Below are 22,634 nucleotides of genomic sequence, written 5' to 3'. Positions count from 1 at the left end.
CAATGAAATGCATTTCTGCCATTTGCTTGCGTGGTTAGTTGTCTGCTCTTCACCTAGCTTCTGCCTTGCTTCTTAACTGCTGTGATTCATAGTGTTTTGATCAATGTCACTTGAGTGACACATTTTTAGATAGGGTAGTCTTCCAAAAACCTTTGCTTAATTGGGCCTGTTTTTCTTTATTCCCTTGCTTTCCTGTTTCCTGATACTGTGTTCGTCCTGGTACTGAATCCAGCACTTCTAATTTCCTTGCATCTGACCTGAGAGGATTTAAAATCAGCTTCTTTACATATCCCCTGCCCAAGAGTAAAGTTTCACAGTCTTTGTTACGATTCTTACTTTGAGAATGCCGAAGTCAATTAGATATATGTAGTCACTGTCATTCAGTGGCTTAACTGTAACTACCACTTCTGCAGGAGTGAACTTGATACAGCAAGCCCTCTGATGATCTTCTGGCATACCAGGCTATTTCTGGACTCTCTCAATCTGAAAAGTTAACCTTGCAGTGCAAGGAAAAAAGCAAGACTTAGGGGAAAGCTTTTTTGTGTCTTTTCCTTCTTTTTTTCCCCTCTCTGCTATTGTTTTTGAGAGAATTTTTCAGGTGAGCAATTATTCCCTTTATAGAAAAAAGGAGTCTTCAACTGCTCAACTGAGAGTATTGAGACTGAGGACAATGTAAAAGCGCCTTCTGGAGGCAACCCAACCTGTGCCTCAGGGCAGCAACCCGAATCAGGCTGCCCAGGCAGACAGTCCAGCCTTGGCGTCAGCCACACAACTCTGCTGCCCTTGACCACGAGGAAGAAAGTTACACTGCTTAGAAAGCAGCTCTGTGCCAGCAGTGTGGTTAGGTAAAAAGGGATCAATCCCTTCTGATCTCTAACATCATATAAATGTTTTTCTTCCTACAGCTGTAATAAGCAGGCGTGCTATGGCTCAAAAAAAAAAATAAGGTTTTCTGACTACCCTTTTGCAGTGTGTGGTGACCATTAATTGTCCTGTAAGGTGGTGTCTGGCTAAAACTGAGCGAGTTAGAACTAACTGGCTGTGAGAAATGCTTGTCCCTTTTGGGCACACCTGCACAAAACTAACAATCTTATGAAAAATACTGCCTCAACTAATACAGCTGCTAGTAGGCCTAGATACCACATTCTTCTTTGTTCAGAAGGATAGTTGTTTTTTTTTTCTAAATGATAATGTTTTTCTGTGTATTAAGAGTGTGGCTTTCTCCTGCCGGAGCTAAGATGAGCTATCAATATCTACCTAGGTAAAAGAAAAGGTTTGCAGGTTAAACACCTGTTATCCAATAACGTGGTTACAACTTGTGCTATTTCAAAAAGGTAGAAAAATGAGCAGGGATGTTCCAGGGAAGAAATACAGTGTAATCTTGTGCCCTAAAACAGGTGGATTTAAATCCTTTTCCTTTGATTTTGGTGTTCTTTGAAGGTTCTTCTTAATTATAACAAGTAAAACTGCAAAGCATTACTATGGAAGTACTGAATCGTTTGGAGGATCCAGCATTTTGAGACCATTGTTTTCAGCTGAGCCAAAACACATTCTCCCCGCAACCCAATTATTTTTTCCCAGATCAAGAAGTTGAAAGATGTGTCACATGCACCACTTAGCTTTTGAAATTGTAAGAAGCTAGAATTAATTTTTTAAAAAAGCAACAACTTGAACTACAGAATCACTTCTTCAGTTTTAAAGCATGCCAGGATAAAATACTTCAGACATTTTTCAGGTTCTCTGCTGAAGTGTTCTGAACTGACCCAAATTTGCAAAACAATTTTTTTTAATTACTGAGCATGCACTCTTTTTATTCCTTCTTGCTACAAAACTTAATCTCAGAAAGAAAATATTGAAGTAGTGCCATCATTTTCTGTGTTAGTAAACATTTTACCTCAATTCTACTATCTGACAGTAAGATTTGCAATCTGCTGTATATGTGGGGAGAGAGGAAGTCTTTTTTAATGGCAAACACTTTTTTTGTGAACAGTTCAGTTAAGTTGCTTTCCTTAGAAATATTAGAAAAGCAGTAAACATTTGGTCCTTCTTTCCTTAGTAAGTCTGATTCTTGGGGTTTTCTTTTTTATTCTTCGGGTCATATCAGGTTTATTTCCAATTAGTTTTGGCTAAAGTTTCAGCTGCTGTATTCCCACTGCTGTTTTCAGTCACTGAGGTACACCTCTTGTACCACTGTTAAAAGGTCATGTACAATTGTAAAGATATTATTTCTGTCTTTTTGAAATAAAATGTTACGGGCAAACAATTATGAAAAATAGGCCATATCTGAAATTATTCATTTGTATGTAAGTTACGTGCGTTCTCCTGAGCTTCAGTGAAACCATGTCTCAAACTCTTTCTGCCTAACTTGGGAACTGGCAGCCAGCCTTTCAGCCATCGAAGTAGACACTTTTAAATAAAAGTTTGTATCCTCCATAATACACATACTTTTTACAGTTAAGAAAAAAATAGCATGGCCTTACATATTTTGATTATTTTAAGAAATCAAATCCTCTAGAAGAATAAACAAAACCTGCAAGGATGTTTCCTCTGTGTGAATTTTTTCCCCTTCATAGAAACAGCTGTGTGACCAAAATATCACAGTTGTTCATTGTATTTCCTGACTTTACCTTCTGGTGAAATATGCCAGCATTTTGCATTCTCTAAATAAAACTGTTACTCTCCTGAGTCTCAGCTGTGTGAGTTTTTCTGATGCATTAAAAGCTGCTTTTGCAGAACAGAAAATTCAATTTTTTTGTCATTAACCAAAAAAGGAAAGCGACCGGAAATTCTTTGTAAAAACAAATTAAACAAAAAATTCCAATATAAATAGTACACAGGTCATATGCTGAATAATGCCAAATATTCTAAATATTTGTTCTCTACCAAAATGCATTAGAGTTCAAGTTTAAAGGTGTTATTTTTCCCCCACAGTGTTCCATGTAATGTTTTCCACGCAATGCATCTTTTCTTCTGGTTTCCATTTGTTCGCTTTGAGTAATTCAGATCATTCTCTGGACAAGTTAATTCTTTCTTGTGGGAATTAAGTTATACATTATTGTTTCTTTGATGTTTGAATATCCATCTGAAATACGTGAGTGCTGAGTACTATGTACACTGTTTTTCAGAAAAACTGCCAAATTACACATACTCCTTAAGAATATTTTGAGTCAAAACGCCAGATATTTAGATTCTGTCATTCTGAACATTCAGTAGATGTTATGTTTGCTGTGAAATTAATTAGCTTTAATGGAGTGAGTCATGCAAATTGGAAACACCATCCATGTATCAGTTAAATGTTAGTGTAAAGGAAGGATAATGATGGTATTTTGTAATAACTAGAGCATAGATTTTAACACTCTTCCTTTACTTTCCTGTAGTATCTTCCACGTGCTTATCCTGAATGTAGCAATTGTAGGAGCAGGAGTAGCAATGGCAAGATTTTATCCGAATATAGGAGGTATCATAAGGTGAGTGTTGGTTGTTGCACAGTGAACTTGTCTGTGGTTTTTCTGCATGTTTGCCTCTTGGTGTTGAAAAGGAGCAGCCATCAGTGCAGTTACTCTGTCTTCATATTTTGTGAGGCTTACACCTCTTTAAGTTGTAAGTGGTTAATTAGAAGTATAAACAATCCGCTCTTTAAATGTTCTGATAGCAACTATCTGTAACTGTGCCTCTGCATCTAAGGTGATTGGGATGATTCCCCAAGTTTCACTGGAGCTGTAACTATAGGACCTTGTAACTATAGACATGAAAGATTATGGTGTCAGTAGAAAAGTTGCTCTGTTGTTGGGTGGCTTTTCTCAAGATTTTGTGTTAAGACCATTTGAAACTCTTTTGAAAGTTCATAACAGAATTCCAACAAAGCAAGCAACTTCAAAGGGAAAATTGACATAAAAGTTCTGCTTCTAAACAATACCTGAAATTTACAATGTTAATAAACACCAAGGTTTTCTAGAATTGAGAAATATTAGAGGAAATAATCCAATTAGCTTTATGGTCTACATTTGACATCACCATATTGGTAATCTCAGTAATTCATTCCAAGTATGCATCTTTCCTACAGCAACCAGGAGAGGGAGGTGTTTAAAAATACAGAAACCTGCAATTATAAAAGCAGAATGACAGGCCTGGGTCTCACCAGACTAGCAAAATTTACTTTTGCTCAGTCATTGATCTTTGAGGTTTTTTCTATTTCCTTTTTTTCCTACCTCTCCTTTCAGTGAAAATTTTTGTCTTCCAGTAATAGAGACAGTATAGTTATTAATTTCAAATAAATATTATGCAGGACATTTTTCTGTCTGCAGACTGATCCTGACCTCTGCTCGTGTGTTTCTACTGTGCATATTAACCAAACTGAATTTCCAGCTAACAAATTGCCTATATGCAGTCTAACTTAGGTATTTGCTGGTTTTGTTTTACAGATGGTTACTCGGTATTAGTATGTTTCCTCTGTCTAAAAGTAAACAAAATATGTTGTCAGTTAATAATGCACATTTGGCTGCAGTATAGGCTAGCAGATGGAAACTCACAGTAGGGGAAAATAATGAGACGGTAAGTAAGGGAGTTGTTAAAACAGTCAAATGTTTCACTTGCTGCAGCTGATCATATTACCAGAAGGGCGTGTTAATCTTTTTGGGTCTGGAGAATGGTTTGCTAGCAGCTCATCAAATAAATTAATATAAATGTTTCAGGTTCTGAAGCATTTCTATGCTTACACGTGTCCTCAGATGGCTGGGGTGCAATGAGGTTTGCAGTTCTGACAGCAGAGGATGCCTAAAAAAGGTTGCTCTGTCCAGTCATTTTCTGTCACATGTTGTTAAATTTCACCAAAGAAAGTAGAAACATCAAGTCAAAGATAGGAAATCAGTCCCCAGAAGCATCTGGGGATGTGATTGAAACAGCAGAGGCCTGTCAGAGAGCAGTTACAGGGAGCAGGGGGCTGAGCAGCACAGGGGAGGACAATTGAATGCCAGTGAGGGAAGGGAAGAACAGCAAGGAACAGAAATTGTTGTTTAGTGACTGCAGCTAGACATTGTTCAACCAAGGCTGTTCACTGGTTTGAGGGGGGGAAATGACAACAAGAAATGAGTTAACACAAAGGTTTATTTGTTTGTTTGTTTCTTCTTCCCCTCTCCCTGCCTTTCCTCAGATACTCTGGAGCAACCTGTGGTCTGGCCTTTGTATTCGTGTATCCGTCCCTCATCTACGTGATCGCCCTGCATCGTGCTGGGCAGCTGACATGGCCAGCATTGATCATTCACATCTTTATAATTCTCCTTGGACTGGCTAATCTGATTGCACAATTCCTATTGTGAAAAATCCCCCTTCTCCCTGTGGCTGTGACAAGTGGTACTGTGACATTTGGCAACAGCCTTGAGCAACACTGTCACACATGAGAACGAGCAGTCCTCACTCAGTATCATCTTCTTGAGAAAAAACTGCACCTTAGAAACACATGAAAAACACATCTTCCAGGCACTTGAAAGGGAACCCATCTTGCTCCTCTAAAACCACAATTTGGTGAGAAGTGAAATGGTTCAGACTTGAGTTAGTTTTCCTGTTTTTGTTGAACGCACATCAAAAATGACTGGAGCTCAAATATTTTAATTTTTTACAGCACACTTCTCACAACACACAGTTTTTATCCTCAGGAAGTGAAATTCCCTCTCTCCTCCAGAAACTGTCCTTACCTTTATTAACAAGCATGCTTTCACAGTATTGTTCAGTGACTATTTGAAATGTTGTTTTATTGCAGTTATTTTCCTGTTTTATTTGGAAAATGAAGAAGTGATTGTATTTCTTTTTTTGATTCTTTTTTTTGTTTGTTTGTTTAATTTATAGTAATTTGGTCAAAATGCACTCTTAATTTTGAATATGCTATTAAATTGTTTTGGCAATATTTTTCCTCTGTGAAATTCCAGCTAAGGGAAACAATAAACTCAAGTCTTAGTGTTTTATTCAGAACCAATATGTACACAAGTTATTTGTGATCTTACAATGAAAAAAGTCAGGAGGATAAAGAAAATTAGAACAAGACAATTAAAATTAGAATTTCAGGCTTGACCTCACTTCAACTCTGCTAAGTGGCTATTATGTGCTGTGAAGCTGTCTTGTCAGGAGTTGTATGTAGTTTTATGGATGCATGTTGGATGCAGTGTTCATCACAAGATGCTGCTTCCATTGTAGGGTCTCACTCTGGTGGTCTCATACTGTGCTCTTCCACTGCATTACCCTAGACATCTTGGATGTGAGCAGAGGTACAGAGATAGCACTTTTCAGAATTGCAGACTAAATAAAATAATTTAAGTTTTAGATAATTCCTAACAGAAGCTGGAAGAATCTGGAAAGGGTATTGTTGGGGTTTTTTTCAGCATCTTGTTCACTAACTAAAAGGGTGTACATGGGTAAGCACACAGACATCTTCTGTCACCTTCCTTCTGTGAGCCTGAGTCTTAAACCAAAAAATGCAATAATTAAGTTGCCAGACAGTAGTGGAATGTCATCTTTTGTAATTGCAGAGAGTAAAAACTCTTCTTGGTACAGAATTTCAGTGTAACAAAATAATCAACAAATGCAGAATAATTGAAAGAGGACTCAGAACAATGCTAAATTCCAAAGTAAGTAGGAGAGGAGAAGAGCTGCAGTGATGCAATGTTTGTGACGTGGGAGTTGAGCTGGGAAAGACAATTGCATTGCAGGGTAATACTTTGAATTTTCATCTGAAAGACCATGAAAAATCTAACCTAGATTATTCCTATGCTTCTTTGGAAAGTGATGAGAATTTTAGTAGTGATGATGTAAATCTCTGCATTTCAGTTGGGCTCCTCAGGCTCTATGGAGGACACTGAAGTGCATTAAATGTCCTTTGATTCGTATGAAATACAAAATCATATGGGTTTGGAATATTATTTGCAGAACAGCATAATTAATTCAGATTCTTTTTTTTCTTGTGAAACTTGTTGTGCTTTTTCACATCAGAATTGGATAATGCATCCACCTTCTGTTCTGTATTAGAGAGAAGTATTTGCCCCATTCTGTCATTTTCCCTGCATATACTCTTATATTTCACCATTTGGTTTCCTTATCCTCTGGGACATGTCTGTCCACCCTTTTCACTGCCTGACAGTGAGTCAGTCCTGCAGTGCTGACACCATTAGCACCGGCCAATACATCTCCTCCTTAGGGACTGGGTCTAGCCTCTCCCATAAAATATTTCTTCAGTGTCTGTGTACTCATCACTGCATGTAACTCGGTGGCTGCATTCCCTTAACACTCTCAGCAGTGTGTTTCACCAGTTTAACATAGTTGTTGTTTGGGTTTTTTTTGCTTTCCAACAAACTTATCCTTTCCAATACATTTTACAAATTTACATTTCTACAACTGTAGCATGTAGCTTCACAAGTTACTTGATATAGAAGAGAAGTACTTGAACACCAAAAGGAAAGGATAAAAGATGCAGGATATCAAGCATCATGGGGTCATTCATACTAAGCTCTTGTCCTTATTTGCTATAGATTCAGTGTTTAGGTACAAACCCTGATGAGTGCAGGTACTTCCAATTTGATTGTGTCCTTCCATGTTCCATATGAATACGATTCCATGAGTTAAATCCTTGCTATTGAAGCAGATAATAAAATGCCCATTAATTGTAGGAGAATTAAATTCTGTTAAGATCTAAATAGTTCAACAGAAATTCCCAAGTAAGACAGAGTTCATGGCAAAGTGTTTTAATTGCATCTGTTTGTCTCTTTTCCAGTTGTGCAATGTAGAATGATTTGTGTTAATATTAGAAGAAAATTATTCTGTAACTTTGTAAATGCCTGTTTTAGCTCTGGTTGCAGAGATACATTCTTGCTGCACTGTTTATTTATACAGGCCATTAACAGCTTTTATTTTAATTATAAATTGATAAAGTGGTAACAAATATTTTATTACACCAGCATCACCTGAAGTACAATTTCTTGTGATAAAGTTTGTTGGTTTTTTTTACTACATGCAGTTGAGATAATCACGAATTTCAAAAGCAAGTTAGGAGTGTGTAAGTAGAGTGCCATTTTCAGGGCGTTTTTTTCTTTGTTAGCATCCTAAGTTAAGTAGCGTTTTAAAATTTAATCACAACTTAATTGGTCTAAAAGACCAGAAGTAGATTGCAGTGTCTCTTTTCATGCAAGCAGAAAATGTAGTTCTCCAAAATGCACATTTCATCTTGCTTGCTCATGCGACCAGCAGCAATGTCCAGCTAATTCCAGTTCCTTGTGTTCTCTATTCCTGCTGATCATCGTGTGGTGTAGCAGAGCAGACAAAGTAATATGTGCACCTGATCGTGAAATGTTATATATTACATTCTCATAGGAAAAAAACTAATTTTTGTTGGAAATACTGAGCCCTGTCTTTACATTTGAGTTTCCTTGGAGTAAGCTGTGAGGTGAAAGACTCTTAACTCTGGGGCATTGGGTAAGACTGTAGGGTTTTCTTCGTAACAGTACCAGGTGCTTTATTTGGCACCGTCCCAACCTCATTGCACTCTGAAAATCCAGCTCTCCATATTATGTGGTAACGCTGTGATGCAAACCAAAGTTTTGTTGCATGAGGTTCAGGAGCTGTAATCCTTTGTGTTGATACCATCAAGCTAAAATCCAGATCTCAAGATATGTAAGGCATTAACCCAGCATGACCTTTAGACATTGCCAAAGCATCCGTATCCAGGGAAATTCCCGGGAAGCTCCAAGAGCAGTTGTGGACATGTCTGTGGGTGATTACACACAGTCTGAGCAGTGAGACCAAGGGATATGTTTTTCAGTTGGAGCTTTGTGATGAACAGAATTGTACTTTCCATGGACAAGGACAGATGATCATACTTTAAGGTCTGCCTCCTGCCCTAAAGAGATAAGGACTTGCCTTCTCCATATCCATGCTGGTACTAACCTTATTGTCTTCTCTGTAATGACCTAGCATCATCTGTTCCACTTTCATAATGTTACCATGGTCCAGGTTCTTCCTTTAAGCTTCTGTCAGTTTTTGACATCTCTCCTGTGCTTAATAGCTCTCACTTCTTGTTTTTCCAGTCACTCAGAGCTGCATCTGTTCCTACCAATCAGTGCTTCTTGTTCTGTCTGGATTCATATTGTAATGTATTAAACTTGTAATGTATTAAAACTCGTAGCTCAAATTATCTGTGCAGGAAAAATGAGCATTTGAGAAAGTTGGGGTTGTTCAGGCTGGAAGTTCAGGCAGGCATGGGAAGATCTTGTAGTGGCTTTCCAGTATCTGAAAGGGCTACAGGAAGGCTGGGGAGGGGCATTTTATAAGGGCATGTAGTGATAGGACAAGGGGTCATGGCTTTGAAATATGTAGATTTAGATTAGAAATTACAAAGAAACTCTTTCCTGTGAGGGTGTCGAGACACTGGAACAGGTTGCCCAGAGAAACTGTGGCTGCCCCATCCCTGGAAGTGTTCCAAGGCCAGGCTGGAGCACCCTGGTCTAGTGGGAGGTTCTCCTGCCCATGCAGGGAGTTTGGAATTGCATGACCCATAGGGTCCCTTCCAACCCAAACCAGTCTATGATTCTGTGATTTCATGTAACATTCCCTTTTTTCTTGAAAAGTTAGCCTTTAAAACTCCAGATAAAAAAACCCGTATAAAGATAACAGCACTTGATAGCAATTCAGAACACTTTGCCAGGTGGACTGTTTATCAGCCCGAACTCCAGACTGCCCACTTGTCCACCAGGTTTCTGCACAGTGGTTGGCTTTTGATTACATGATCACATAATTTTGTTTTCCACAGGATGTCAGCTTGAAAGTTCCAGAGTTGCAAAAGGAATTGGTTCCCTGTCATTGCTCAGACCTGGCATCTCCTGAGTTCTGGACTTGGGGTAAATGTTAATTAACATGCAAGAATGTGCAGTCAGCCCTCAGGCTGCTTGGAACTCCTTTGTGGCCCAGGTCTGTGAATGTCCCTCCAGCACAGCATCATAGCAGAAAGCTGAGAGGCAGCAGCACCAAAACTGAATGGTGGAGCTGCTATGGAAAGGAAAGTAGGATTCCTGGAGCAATTGAGGCAGTTGAATCTTTGATACACGGTCTGCATTCTGGAAAGGCCTGGTGACTCCTGTGTGCGTGCAGCCAGGCTGATGCTGCAGTGGCTGTGCTCAGCAGCAAAATGGTAGTAAGGGAGGTGAGAGATATTGTAGCCTCCAGAAAGCATATTTTTGTTTTTCAGAATGTTTTGGTCCAGAGGACAACTGCACTGAATATTTGTCACAATCATAATGCACATGAAGGCACCTGAGGAAAAATAATGGGAATAGGATTAGTACTTCAAGATAGCTGCTACCAGCCAAACAGTGTCCTTCTCACCTTCATCTGGAAACAGAAATTAATTTCCATGGACATTCCCTGAAATTTGGGGGCTATCTGCAGTAATTAAAATGCTAATTTAGCAGAGCTCTTAGTAAATTTCTAACAGGAAGTAAAATATTAATGATATGCAAAACACTGATATGTTTGGTTTAGTTCATTGTACTTTGCTTGACGGGGAAGTGCAGTGTAAAATTTTCCCTGAGTTGGTGTCTGTGAAGTTGGAATAATGATTGGCATATTTAATTTATCCTGCAGTTGAGAACACCATTAAACTTTTCTGGGAAGGGAGCAGGACTCGGCTTGCCAGGCCCTCTGCCTTTCACTCCTGTAATTTCAGATGGTGGAACCAGTGTAACCATTGCTTTGTGGTTTTTATTTCCAAGCACCAACTGATCTGAGCAGGGTGGGAAGAGTCTTTTTTTTCAAATTTACCCAGTGATTCCTTTTCCCATATACCTCCTTTCTGCAATCCTGAAGTAGATGAAACTGTCCAGATGAAAAATGCAGCTTATATGAAAACATTTTTTAGTCCCCTCTTAGGATGTTTATATTTCAGCTTGGCTAAAGGTCATTGAATTATTTCCAATAGCCCAAAGACTGCTTAAAAACTGCTGTCCATGTGTTTCTTTTCATCATTGTTTGAATGGTCTTTTTTTCAGTTCTGTGGTCCTTGTTCACTTCTGACATTTCATTAAACTGTTAGAGGAAGTTGAGATTAGTCAGGTCATTTCAAATCAACACAGCAAAGTCATTCAGCTGAAATATGAGGGGAGGAGAAATGCCTACACATTTTGTTCCAGGCTAGATAGTGAGTGCCACACCAAACAGAGACATTGTCCCCAGTGTCCAGCTGGCTTCATCTCTTTGAGCAAAAGGAGATTATATTACGAAATTACCATGGGCCATTCAATTTACAGGCCAATTATGGGAGGAGAGAGGAGGCTGTTTTGCATTGAAGCTGTTTGGTTTTTTTCTCACTCCAGTGAATATCTAGGGTTTTTGCATACAGATGTGTGGTAAGAGCCTAGGTCAGGATGCCAAGTCAGTGTAAGCAAACTCAGGGACATCCCTTCACTTGCCAGCATAAGAGTGCAAGAGGTCTGGGCTGGTACAGGTTGGCAGAGGCAGGGAAATGAATTCCGACTGATGCTGCGTGCTGGGTGTTCTTTGCGGTGTGGGATTTGGGAGAGATCATGTTCACTTGGCATTTCTCCTACAGAAGAGAAGTAAGGGAAGGGTGAATCTCACCCATCCTGTCTGCAGTCCTTCGGCTTTAGAGAGAGGATTTGCATAACTAAAGACCTCTGTTAAGCAAGTACAACTGCTATTTAGGGTGCAGCTAGACTAATGACAAAGGATAAAAGATCATATCCTGCCTCTGTTAAAGTTATCATGAGCAGTTTACTCGGCTGGGAAACTGCAATCTTCTTTCTGAGATCGGATTTATCAGCCATTGAAACCACATTTCTTTACGGTTCCACCAACTCCCTATTTTTATAGCAGTGGTGGTTCAGGTTTAAGTGTTACCTTGTCTCTCCTCGTGGTCAGTCATACACCAAAGGAGTGAGAAGTTAGAGGTAGCCTCTGATAGCTGAATTCCTGCTAGTTGTGATTTCTTCTTTAAATAATTATTTAGGATATTGAAGGTGTAACAAAATTTGCTATTCTTACAATGCTGGGGAGGGGGAAGTGTTTGAGGTTTTTTTTTAACTAACTGAAGCCTGGCCTAAAGCAGTATTGGTCTGTGAGAACAGTAAGTTGTGGCTGCATATGCTGTTCCTGCTCCTCCTCCAACAGAAGAAAATATGTTTAGTTAAAGAAAAGCAGAAGATGACAGTCTGTGTGCTTTGAGTGCACTTGTTTATCCCACAGGCAGCTCTTACTTTCTGCAGGCAGCCAGCTAGCCCGTCATAGCAATTGCAATAAATGATGGGCCTCCAGAGCTCCTCCAGAGCTCCTCCAGAAATACTCTTACCGAAAGGTGCACGGTTTTTCATTCCTTTCCTCCGTTTCTGTAGATAACTCAGATGCCCCAATAAGTCCCTTTCAGACAGATTTGTTCACCTGATTTGCACCTTGGTAATAAATTGCCATTTAGTGGCATGAAAGGTATGAACCTGACCACAGGCTCCCACACCTTCCCTGGGAGCTTATGAAGCTGTCCCAGTTCCTTCCAGTGAAATCTGCCCTCAGTCCCCATCCACACTGAAATGTCTATACTTACCCCCGAGGCCAAAATGCAAGTAAACTTCAACTGTTGGGTAAACTTGTTAAAAAGCTGGCTTCAATGGATTTATTGTGAGGGCATCACACCATTTTCTTTAGCACACGACTGAGTCTTTTACCTTCATCTTATGTGTTTATACAGGGAAAATCAGGCCATTGGATGGTGAAATATTTTAACATAACATGTGCTTTCCAGTTCAGTCTGACTAAAGCAGGTCTTTTAAAAATTAATCTGATAAAATGATCTTCTGTATTGAATCAAGGATAGAAACACATAAACTTTGCTTTATCCAGCATTTGAAGTGTCTGGAAAAAAAATACTAAAAAAGTAAGATCCATAAGCAAGACAAGTACAAAAAGAGAAGCTTTAAAAGTCATCAGAATGCACATAAACAAAATTTTCTGGCAAGGGCAGCCTAGACCTCTAGCTTACTTGGGATGGCTGCCACCAATAGGAATCTTTCCCTTTGTTTTCAATGGGCACTGATTCAGGCCTTGGAAAAATTGCTCTTGAAAAGATTTTGGCAGTTAGAGGAAGATTCCATCAGAAACAGCAGGACTCAGCTTTCCACATAAGAAATGGTATAGTTCACCAGCTGTTACTCAGGTGCAGTCGGACCTGCATCACAGTTTACATGCTGCATTGAGTGTGATATATAAAAATAAATATATATAACAGATTTACCTTTACAAAAACTTGCTGAGAAGATGAGTGCCAAAGTAAAACACAGAATATAAGTGGAAAGAACAATATTATTTTTTTTAATTGTTTTTATGTGCAGAGATAACTCATACAGGGGAAAAAAAAACACAATACCTTTGAGGTACCCTCAGCTGGCTATTTCATCCCAGGGTAGATCTTGCTTTTCTTTGACTCCTTGGTCAAAAATTTGATCTGGGATTAGTGTGTGTTTACAGAGCACTGGAACAGGCTCCCCAGAGAGGCTGTGGAGTCTCCTTCTCTGGAGACTTTCAAGACCTGTCTGGATGCCTTTCTCAGTGATCTGCCCTAGTTTGTGATTTTTTCGTCCTGCTCTGGCAGGGTTGGACTCAATGATCTTTGAAGGTCCCTTCCACCCCTAATATTTTGTGATTCTGTGTAGTTGCATTGTTACTCCCCTAGGTCCTTGTTCTTTGCCTGTTAGTTATTTGTCAGCAACATTTCACTGTGGAGCATTTTATGCCCTTGAACCACATGGAAAGTATGCACAAGGCTGAACTTGCTAAATTTGGTGAATAATCCGTTGTGTGTAGATGCTGTCATGTATTTCTGGGGAAGAAAAAAAAAATACTAAGGGCACTCTGTCCTCTTCAAAAACTCTTGTAAGGAATGGTCCTAGTGTTTTAAAAGATTCTCCCTTTACTAAGTGCTGTGTGAATTTCCATGCAGTTCACTACCTTCATTACTAACTACAGCCACAAACCTCAAGCCAGCAGAGAGCTGGAGAGGAGCTGTGAAGGCTTTTGACCATGTTTATTTTAAAATGTTAAGCCAAAATATATATATATAGTCATACAAGACTAAGAACTCAGTTTTCAGCCATGTTCTCCTCCATCAGCCCCACCACTTGTCCACACTGGTTTTTAGAGCACCTAATACAGCTTTGCTTAACGCAGCTACCAGTTGTCCCTGTTCTGGCACTCCCAGTGGTAGTTGTTCAGCAGATGAATAAACAGTTGATATCTCTGCAGAGGAGCCATTGACCTGTGCAGCTCAAAGAGAAAGAATCTCTTTTGGGGATCAAGAGGCATAAGTGCTCCTATTCTGCTCCTGACCTTTATAGAGCACCACTGGGTATGCCTGGCACAAAAATAATGGGCATCCATCTACTGTCTCTTGAGCCCCTGAAGTACACATTGCACCCTTTTGTCACAGTAGTTTACCCACGCTGGGCTGTGACCAGTTGCATCATGCAGCCACCTTCACATCCCTTCTTCCAAGAGTACGGGTGTATGACAGCAGTTAACTTGCCAGCCTGGCTCTTGGGAACAACAAAATGTCATGGATTTTGATCTCATGTTATGTATTAGCCATGAGAGTCTGAGTGACTTCAAGAGGTATGTTTCCCAGTGGCAGCAAAGAGGAGGGAGCAGTCGTGGCTGGGTGAAATACAGCTGCAGCTGCTCTAAGTATATCCAGGTTCAACCCGTTCACACCTGAGGGGGGTGCCCTTCAGCTGGCAAATACATCATCGATGCTAAACTCGGTGTAACTCTGCAGACTGCCTTGCGATTCTTACTGAAGGAACTTTCAAAGGGAATAAAATCATGCCTCACTAAGCACACCAAACCTGTGGAAGAAACAATGAGAAGCTAACAGAAAAATGGCATGCAATGTCAAAAGCTACTTCAGGACATGTGCAGTTCCACTCAGAAACCTAGAGGAGCAGAGACAGAACATTCGTCATCGTTTCCATCTCCTTGCAGATCACAAGAGTATTAGCAAGATACTCCCAAGCTTTGTCAAGCTCCCATTTCAGCCCAACATTCAAAAGCAGTCAGCCAGATATCCCAAAGCACTACGTATTCCTGTGGAGCTAGGTTAGAACTGTAAAGCTGGAAGTGCATGACCTCAGCACAAGAGAGCTGAACTTCTTCAAGAAGCTGTGCAAGTGGGGTAGTCAAACATGCCATCCATCACACACTGTGTGTATGGGGGGGGCTGATGCAGACACCTGTGCAGTCTCTTTAACCTTTCATGTTGGACTATAAACCTTATGAGACAGAGCATGTTACTTATAAATCTATAGGAAATACGAAAAGACCTTAAATTATTTCTATGCTTTTAAGGTTTGGTTCCTTGACAATATGTATTTTTATTTGCTAATATTAAATGAATCCCTCTTGGAAGAGATAGATTCTCTTCCCTGGTCCTCCCCACAGTTCTTAAGGCCAATATAGCATTAAATAAACTGAAACAATTTGAACTTTGGAGACTTTTTCTGCTGTGAAACAACTATTACAGAAATGGCATTTAAAAATGTATCCTTTTTTTGCCTTCAAGAGTTTTGGAGCAGTCCTCCTTTTTCAGTTTTAAGATGACCAAATAGTTCCAGTAATTTCTGATCTCCCTGCCAGCTTATTATTAGTGTAACTGGCTACAAACCAGCTGACTGATGTCAGTCTCATAATAGAGAATGACAAAGCTAGACAAGGGTCCCATGAGAAACTGAAGAAGGAGGATCAAACGCAATTGTAAATCTGTGCAAGAGACTACAAGGTCTCTGGCAAAAGTTTTACTGCTTTTTATAGCACAACTTATTCAACAGGTTTTCTTCCTTTTCTCTTCCTTTCCCGGGTGTTTGCATGTTGCAGTGTTCTCTGTTCTATTGTTTGTGGTTTGTTTGTTTTTAATATATGATATAATGGAGTACATTAATAGTCTTACTTAATGTGAGTGAACAACTGTTTAATGTAACTTATTAATATATCCCAGAAGGTAGAGCATCCCTAATTATTTGCTGTGTTGCCAACTGCAATCTTAGGTTTGCATCTTGCAGTTATATAAGTTAATCATAATTGTGAAGAAAAGTCATGTTTTCCAAAGCTGCAACGGCAGTTTTCCCAGCTATTGTGTGCACAGGAATGTGGCCGCACACACCCAGAGATCTCCAGAGTTCAGTAAAGCTTATGGATCCTGTCAGCTGCAGAACAAGAAACTGAGTGTTAGTATAAAAGCCACCCATGTCCTTCCCTCATTTTTTGGTAGGTCTAGTCTTGACTTGTCTGATTTTGCAGCTAATTTTTTAAGAGTGGTGGTGTAGAAAAGTCCTTGCAAACAAACCAGACAATTGCAAGAAGCCTATCTGGATTATTTAAGACTGGAGTAAAATTAATTATAATCTGGTTCTCCTTTACTTCTTAGCACTGGGTTAAAAAAGATACTGGATTTACGTTGCTCATCATTACTTTTTCTCATATTTACTGCCCTGCCATTCAGGACACGTTCTTGGAGGGAAAGTTATATCCCCAAGGGTAAGATTTGTGGAAACCATCATTGCTAAAAAATTATTTGTGATCTAGCCAGCAAGAATGCTGTAGAGAAAAAAATGCTGTAGGAGATGCTGTAGGGAGCTATTCACCTCAGACTGAGCTGCAGGGACATGGCATGTCTTTTCATTATACCCAAGAAAAGCTGGGGTTTTTTTGTATTTACATCTAAAGCCCATTGAAGGATCAAGCTCTGCTTATCTGAGCTGTCCCTGGCATCCAGTACAACATACTCTGCAAATCAGTATATCTCCACAAAGTACATCTGGACTTCTGCATTCAAAAAAAAAGTTTTTTGAAAACTTGACTCTCAACAACTGTTTTAATCTCATTTTCCATTGCTTGAATTGTATCTTTACTGTCATCTGTGCTACTCTGCTGGTGATTAAAAGTTTCCAACCTTCAGGCAATGTGAATATGTAAATAATTCCAGCAAATTCAAATACCATCTTGCCTCAGTGCAAATCTACAAAGGTGGTTTTCCAGCACACATTAGCCAACACCTAACCTTTGAAAAATTAACTCTGTTTCAGCAGACAAGTAATGTGCTCTGGGAAAAATTCAAACTTGAGTCCTTCAAGCCAGACTATCGATTCAGTGCCTTTAGGATACAATTTCTTATTTCCAGACTTCCATATGGTATGAAGCAGTCACATTTACAGAGGGCAAAAGTTTTATTATGAGGGCATGTAGAGCCTCTTGATGTCTTTTGTTGAAGGAAACCATGAGTACATTAAAATGAATTTTAAAAAATCCCCAAACAACAACAAAGAAAAGTGTAATTTGCTATTCCCTCTTTATATTTGTGGTGGCATCTAGTGATTAGAGAATACCTCAATTGTTTTATTGCAGTCTGGTTTGTTACTTTTTGCAGTTTGAACAGGTTTGAATGTGATAGTTTCAGTCCAAGCTCAGTGCTGCTAATTCTTTGTTATTACCTTTTTCTCTAGTTCATTTAGAAGCTGTACTGAAGTCTATATAGACAGGTCAAGATTTCCCAAAGGCTAAAATGCCTCTCTTTAGCAGTAAGACCCAGCACAGAAAAAAGAGGGGATCTGAGGGCTTGTGGAGTAGGCAAATTGTCTTGCTCCCTGGCATCAGTGAGTCCCTTCATGTTTATACGCATAAAGCTAGTACTTGTCATGCTCTCCTCTTTGCCCTTATCCTCACCTCTCCCTGTGGTTTTCTGTGCCTGTAAGAGCTTGTAAAACACACAGTGCAAGAAGATTCGCAGGAAAAGTCATGTAGCATTAAGACACAGTATCGTTGCATTAGGCACTGAAGGAAAGAGAAAACGTTACCCATAGAGTAATGTTCCCTTCTAGCTTCCTGTTCTCTTAACTTAAAGAATCCAGCTCCCCAGAGTGAAATGTTAACCCAACAGAAAATTGTTGTTAACAACTGGAAAGGCACAGAAATTAAGAAGGTAAGTGCCCATCCTTATACATAGTCATCTGGTCAGAGATTAAATAGACTCGGCCATCTGTAAGGGGACACTGATGACTACAAGGAGCTGGGACATTTGTTTCACATCTGTTTGTAATGACAGAAGCTCCAGCAGCACAGTGGTCGCCTAACTCTGAATTGGGGCAATGGTTCAATACTGACTCAGAGGGAAGTGTGTCAGCAGCACCACTGCATGTGCATTACATATAATACAGAAGGAAATTTGGACAGCAACTTGTAACACTGTTTTGGAAATGCATGAGTCACTGTGTTTCTGGAATCTGAGCCTTTCTCAGCATGTTTTTATGCTAGATACCCAGTCATGTCATTTGAGAAAGCCTGAGGAAATGATGCTGCATTCGTTTCTCCAGGATCATCATATTGGAATACTCTAATACGTCTCTGTCATCTTTGTTCCCATTTCCAAAAAAACAGAAAGCAATCCACTATTTCCTTCCCTTGTAAAATATTATTTAAACACTTTTGTAATTGACTCTAATCTCCTCCTTTATTAGAGTAACCCACTGAGCCTTTGACCTCAGCTTTTGCACTCACTGACTTCAGATGAGTCTCCCCCGTTTTTTACTCCTTCACACCACCATGGATACAGTACTCCTTCACTGTTCTATTTCAAAATATTTCTTGCAAGACTAAACAGTAACAACACTGATAAAATCACTTATGTGTTCTGCAGTAACTACATATGACAGAGTATGCTTCTGCATTTCTTTTGTTTCCTTTCTCCTCTTCTCCCACTGACAGTTCTCTCTGCCTCCAGAGCTGCACCTCATCTCTGCAGGCTTAGGATTCAGGCATGAATCTGAACTGCACTGATCATAGAAGGTCCCTCCCTCTAATAAATGTAATAATTTGTCTACAACAATTTGGCTTTTTTTCCACCTTTTACACTGAAATCTAGCACTGAACTGAATTACAATAAAGTAGTTTTGTTTAATCTGATATAAATACAGGTATGGAATCATGCATGCATGCACACACTCATGCTCTTTTATATGAGGCATTTAAATACATGTGTGTTCCACATTATCAAAATGCAAGAAAAATCAGTAACATAGATGTGCTTGAAGCAGAGGAAAGGGAAGTTTCCCATCTTGCAAACAATTACATGCTTGATTGAGCATTTGAGCAAATAAGTCTCAGTCAGCAAAGATGAGTAAGATTAAAGCAATGCACCTAGGAAGGTTCAGAACTGAAGCCTAACAAGCTCTGTGACAAGCTCAAGTGTCCATCCTGGGTCTGATTCACAAAGCCTTTGATACCTAACAAGCTTCCTTAGATACTGGCACTTAGGCATGTTCACAGCATTTCCTGTGTGATGTACTGCAGGTGATCCTACTCCGTCAGGGGGGCTGGACTAGATGATCTTTCAAGGTCCCTTCCAACCCTTAAGGTTCTGTGATTCTGTGATTTGTTGGCATCTTCAGACATCCCTGGAGTCACAGGAGTGCTCAGAGCCAAACTTACAGGTGGGAATAAAGCATATTAAAAAAATTGGTTTCTCCAGTCTTTGTCACTTGCTGATCCTGGTCAAGCAGGGATAGCCACAGCATGCCTAACTGTCCTTTAAAATATAGCCAGGAAGCAGACAAGTTGTGTCCTGCCCATATCTGCAGTAAATCACTGAGATTTGAGAAGCCGAGTTCCCCCTTGTTTTCCATAAGACATGTGGAACAGGCTTAGAGCAAAAGCTACAATCTCTCAGAGATCTTCCAAATCACCAGCCTTACAGAACCATTTATCTCAGTTGTCTTTGAGTATGATAAACTCAAGTAGGTTCTTTACCATCTAGACTTAACGTCTGTTTTTTGAACAGGTCTGGGTTTTTTTCGTTTTATAGAAGTAGGTCGTTTTTTTTTTTTAAACAAGGGTAGTACAAACAACTTGATAGAAAGCAAATTCTACTGTGGACATACTTAGCAGATGGAATATTAAAATTGCAGCATACATCTCTAACTTTTTAACAGGGGTCTAACATGTTCTATAGACCTATCTTTATCTGCCTTTTCCACGTCCCCTCCCTCTTCTACTTAAAGCTTTCCTCTTAGCTTGTATTCTAGAAGCAGAGAAACACAGTGGTGAAACACCACTCATTTATGCGTCAGCTATATTAATTCACAGTTACAACATTTTTTTAAGACTACAGGTAACCGGGCAATAAAAAGCATGTTCAGTCCTGTGTACCTCTGCCAACCTTCCTTGGCTGCTCCAATACAGGTTAATTTATCACACTCTTCCTTCATGGGCTCTTAAGCAAAACAAAGATCAGGTTCAGGGTAAATGACTGCAGAACATACCCTCTGCCAAGTCTGGGATGGGATACTCCCCGTTTGCCTATGTTTAGCAACTGAATGGCCTTTTTATGCTTAATTGCTTTAGTCATACAAAGTACGCATGCAGTGAGCAGATTCTGCCCTGTTGATCAGTGCAAGGATTCTGTGAGGAGGCTGCTCTGCTCTTGTGTTTGTTTTCAGAAAACCAATCCTGCACGGGCCAGCTGTCACACTGGCTTTTTGTACTCGCACAGATCTCCACCACTTCTGTGTGTTCTGTAAGATGCTGTTTATAGGAGAACCATCCCAGCTGTTTATTGCTGATGCTGATGCACTGGTACCTTAGTGGGTTTGCATCTGAAAACTGACAGCTGTGCTCATCCTAAGTATGGCTGAACAAAAACTCCAATCTAAGCCTGATAGGAGTTGGAACCACTTTGGAACCACTCCTATCTAAGCCTAATAGATTATTGTTTATGAAAATAATAATAATAACAATAATAATAATGATGATGATGATGATGATAATAATAGCAGCAGCATTAGAGAATGGAGCAAATTAAATTTGTGCCCTGAATCTATATCCATGACAGTAGCAAGCTTCTCTTGTCATTTTTGTTACATTTATCTTCACAGTATCTACCTGCAGCACAGCAGCACTATCTTCCCACCCAGCAAATGGGAACTAATAGGGCACATGGGGTATGTTAGCTCATGGCTTTCATTCCCATTCAAGTCTGAGCTCCTTGAAAGCCCACACCACCTGCTTGTTGACTCACACTCTGACGCAAGCCCATGTGTGCACCAGGAAGGGAAACTCAACAACACTGCAATGCCTTTTGTGCTTGATAATGAATCCTTCCCTCCCAGACAACACCACTTAACCCTATGGCATTGCACATTCAAGTCCTCACTGCTCAGACATGGCTAAAAAAGTATGGACCTAGCTGGAGAGATATGTAAGCAATGCCCTGGAAGTCTGGGGGAGTGCTCGTACATTATCAGCTACAGTGTTCTTCCTCACTTCTGGCTAATACAAAGCACAGCAAAGATTAGCTTTCTGTTATCCACTAGTCTTGTATTGGGAGGGTGCTAATGTGGGCACCCAAGTTTACTTCTTTTTTTCACAACATCTGTAGGTATGAATTTCTTGGGTATATTTGTGTTCCCTTCTGAATGCTTTCAAAGGCTGGAAAGTTAAAATAACATAGAGTGGTTTTAGAGCAGTGCACCACACATTGTTTCTATCATGTGAGAACTGCTTAGCTGCAGCACACTTCAGCAGCACAATTTGTTACAAACCTTGGAAGTCATTTCAGGAGCCCAAGGGCCTCATGGACCTTGGACCAAGTTTCAGTAAACTGCTCAGATGTGCAGTCACTAGACAGATGTCTGGTAACATGTTCTTGCACATTTATCTGCTAATGCAAACATCCCAATGAAAGCATTAACACTCAGGAGCATTATGTGGATTTTAAACAATCCCTGGAAGAGTTGGGTCCCATAAAAGTTATTCTGACAGATATAATCCTTCTCCTCTCCTTTGCCAAGTGCTTGCTCTGACTATTGGAGCCAGAGCACATCAAGCAAGACTCCTGCCTGCTTCCACTGCTTCTGGTGCTCCAGACACTACAAAATCCCTGCCCAGTGCTGACTTCACTCTTATTTTTATTCTTATTATTCTAGTTGTGAAAGAAGCAGCAACATGGAAAGAAAAGATAAAACAGGAGATAAGAGGATATTTTTATGCTTACATCTGCACAGATGACTCATACAGGACAGGTTTATTCTTCATCTCTCTCAGGATTAATGCCTCAAGGAGAACAACAGCAAAATTAAGGCTCATTTTGCTGCTGTGGAAAACAATACTGTCTTTCTTTCACCCGATTCTGTGAGGTCTTTGAGGCAATGTCTGTGAGTGTGCACAGCACATAGCATAACTGGCTCCAATCTTAGTGGGGCCTCTCAGCATTAGTGTAATAAAAGTAAATAGCAAGTGGTCAGGGCTTAATTATAATCTGGACATCCTATGTTCTGGCAATAGGTTGCAGTAGCTACTGACTTGCATCTTAAGGCACTGAATTGACTGTTGTCATGAGGGTGAATACATGTAAAAGGACAAGACAATATAGTGAAATCCCATGTTTCCTGCTCAGTGTGTAGGATGCAAACTAAGAGGAAGTGATTTCAGTAACTGAACACTCCGTAGGTTGCAGCAGCTCCAGCTGTGGCTTTTTCTCTACAACTCTGATGACTGTTTCAAGGAGTCAAATACTGCTTTTTAAATGATGGAGAGGCAAAAACTTTCATTAGGTCACG

General features: G+C 39.8%; 1 protein-coding gene across 4 annotated transcripts in view; it reads left to right on the top strand.

The window, feature by feature from the left end:
* The window catches only part of SLC38A9 (solute carrier family 38 member 9), a 43,633-nt gene extending 37,669 nt beyond the window's left edge, over positions 1–5,964 (top strand). For all 4 annotated transcript variants that reach the window (XM_051642728.1, XM_051642727.1, XM_051642730.1 and 1 more), the window contains 2 exons: positions 3,378–3,467; positions 5,150–5,964. In XM_051642728.1, coding sequence (XP_051498688.1) covers positions 3,378–3,467; positions 5,150–5,315 — 256 coding nt within the window. In that variant the 3' untranslated portion in view covers positions 5,316–5,964. The remainder of the gene's footprint in view (positions 1–3,377; positions 3,468–5,149) is intronic.
* The last annotated feature ends 16,670 nt before the right edge of the window (positions 5,965–22,634 follow it).

This window comes from Apus apus, chromosome Z, assembly GCF_020740795.1.
Source record: "Apus apus isolate bApuApu2 chromosome Z, bApuApu2.pri.cur, whole genome shotgun sequence".
Classification (NCBI taxonomy): domain Eukaryota; kingdom Metazoa; phylum Chordata; class Aves; order Apodiformes; family Apodidae; genus Apus; species Apus apus.
The sequence above is the reverse complement of the archived record's forward strand: the minus strand, read 5'-3'. Positions and strand labels throughout refer to the sequence as shown.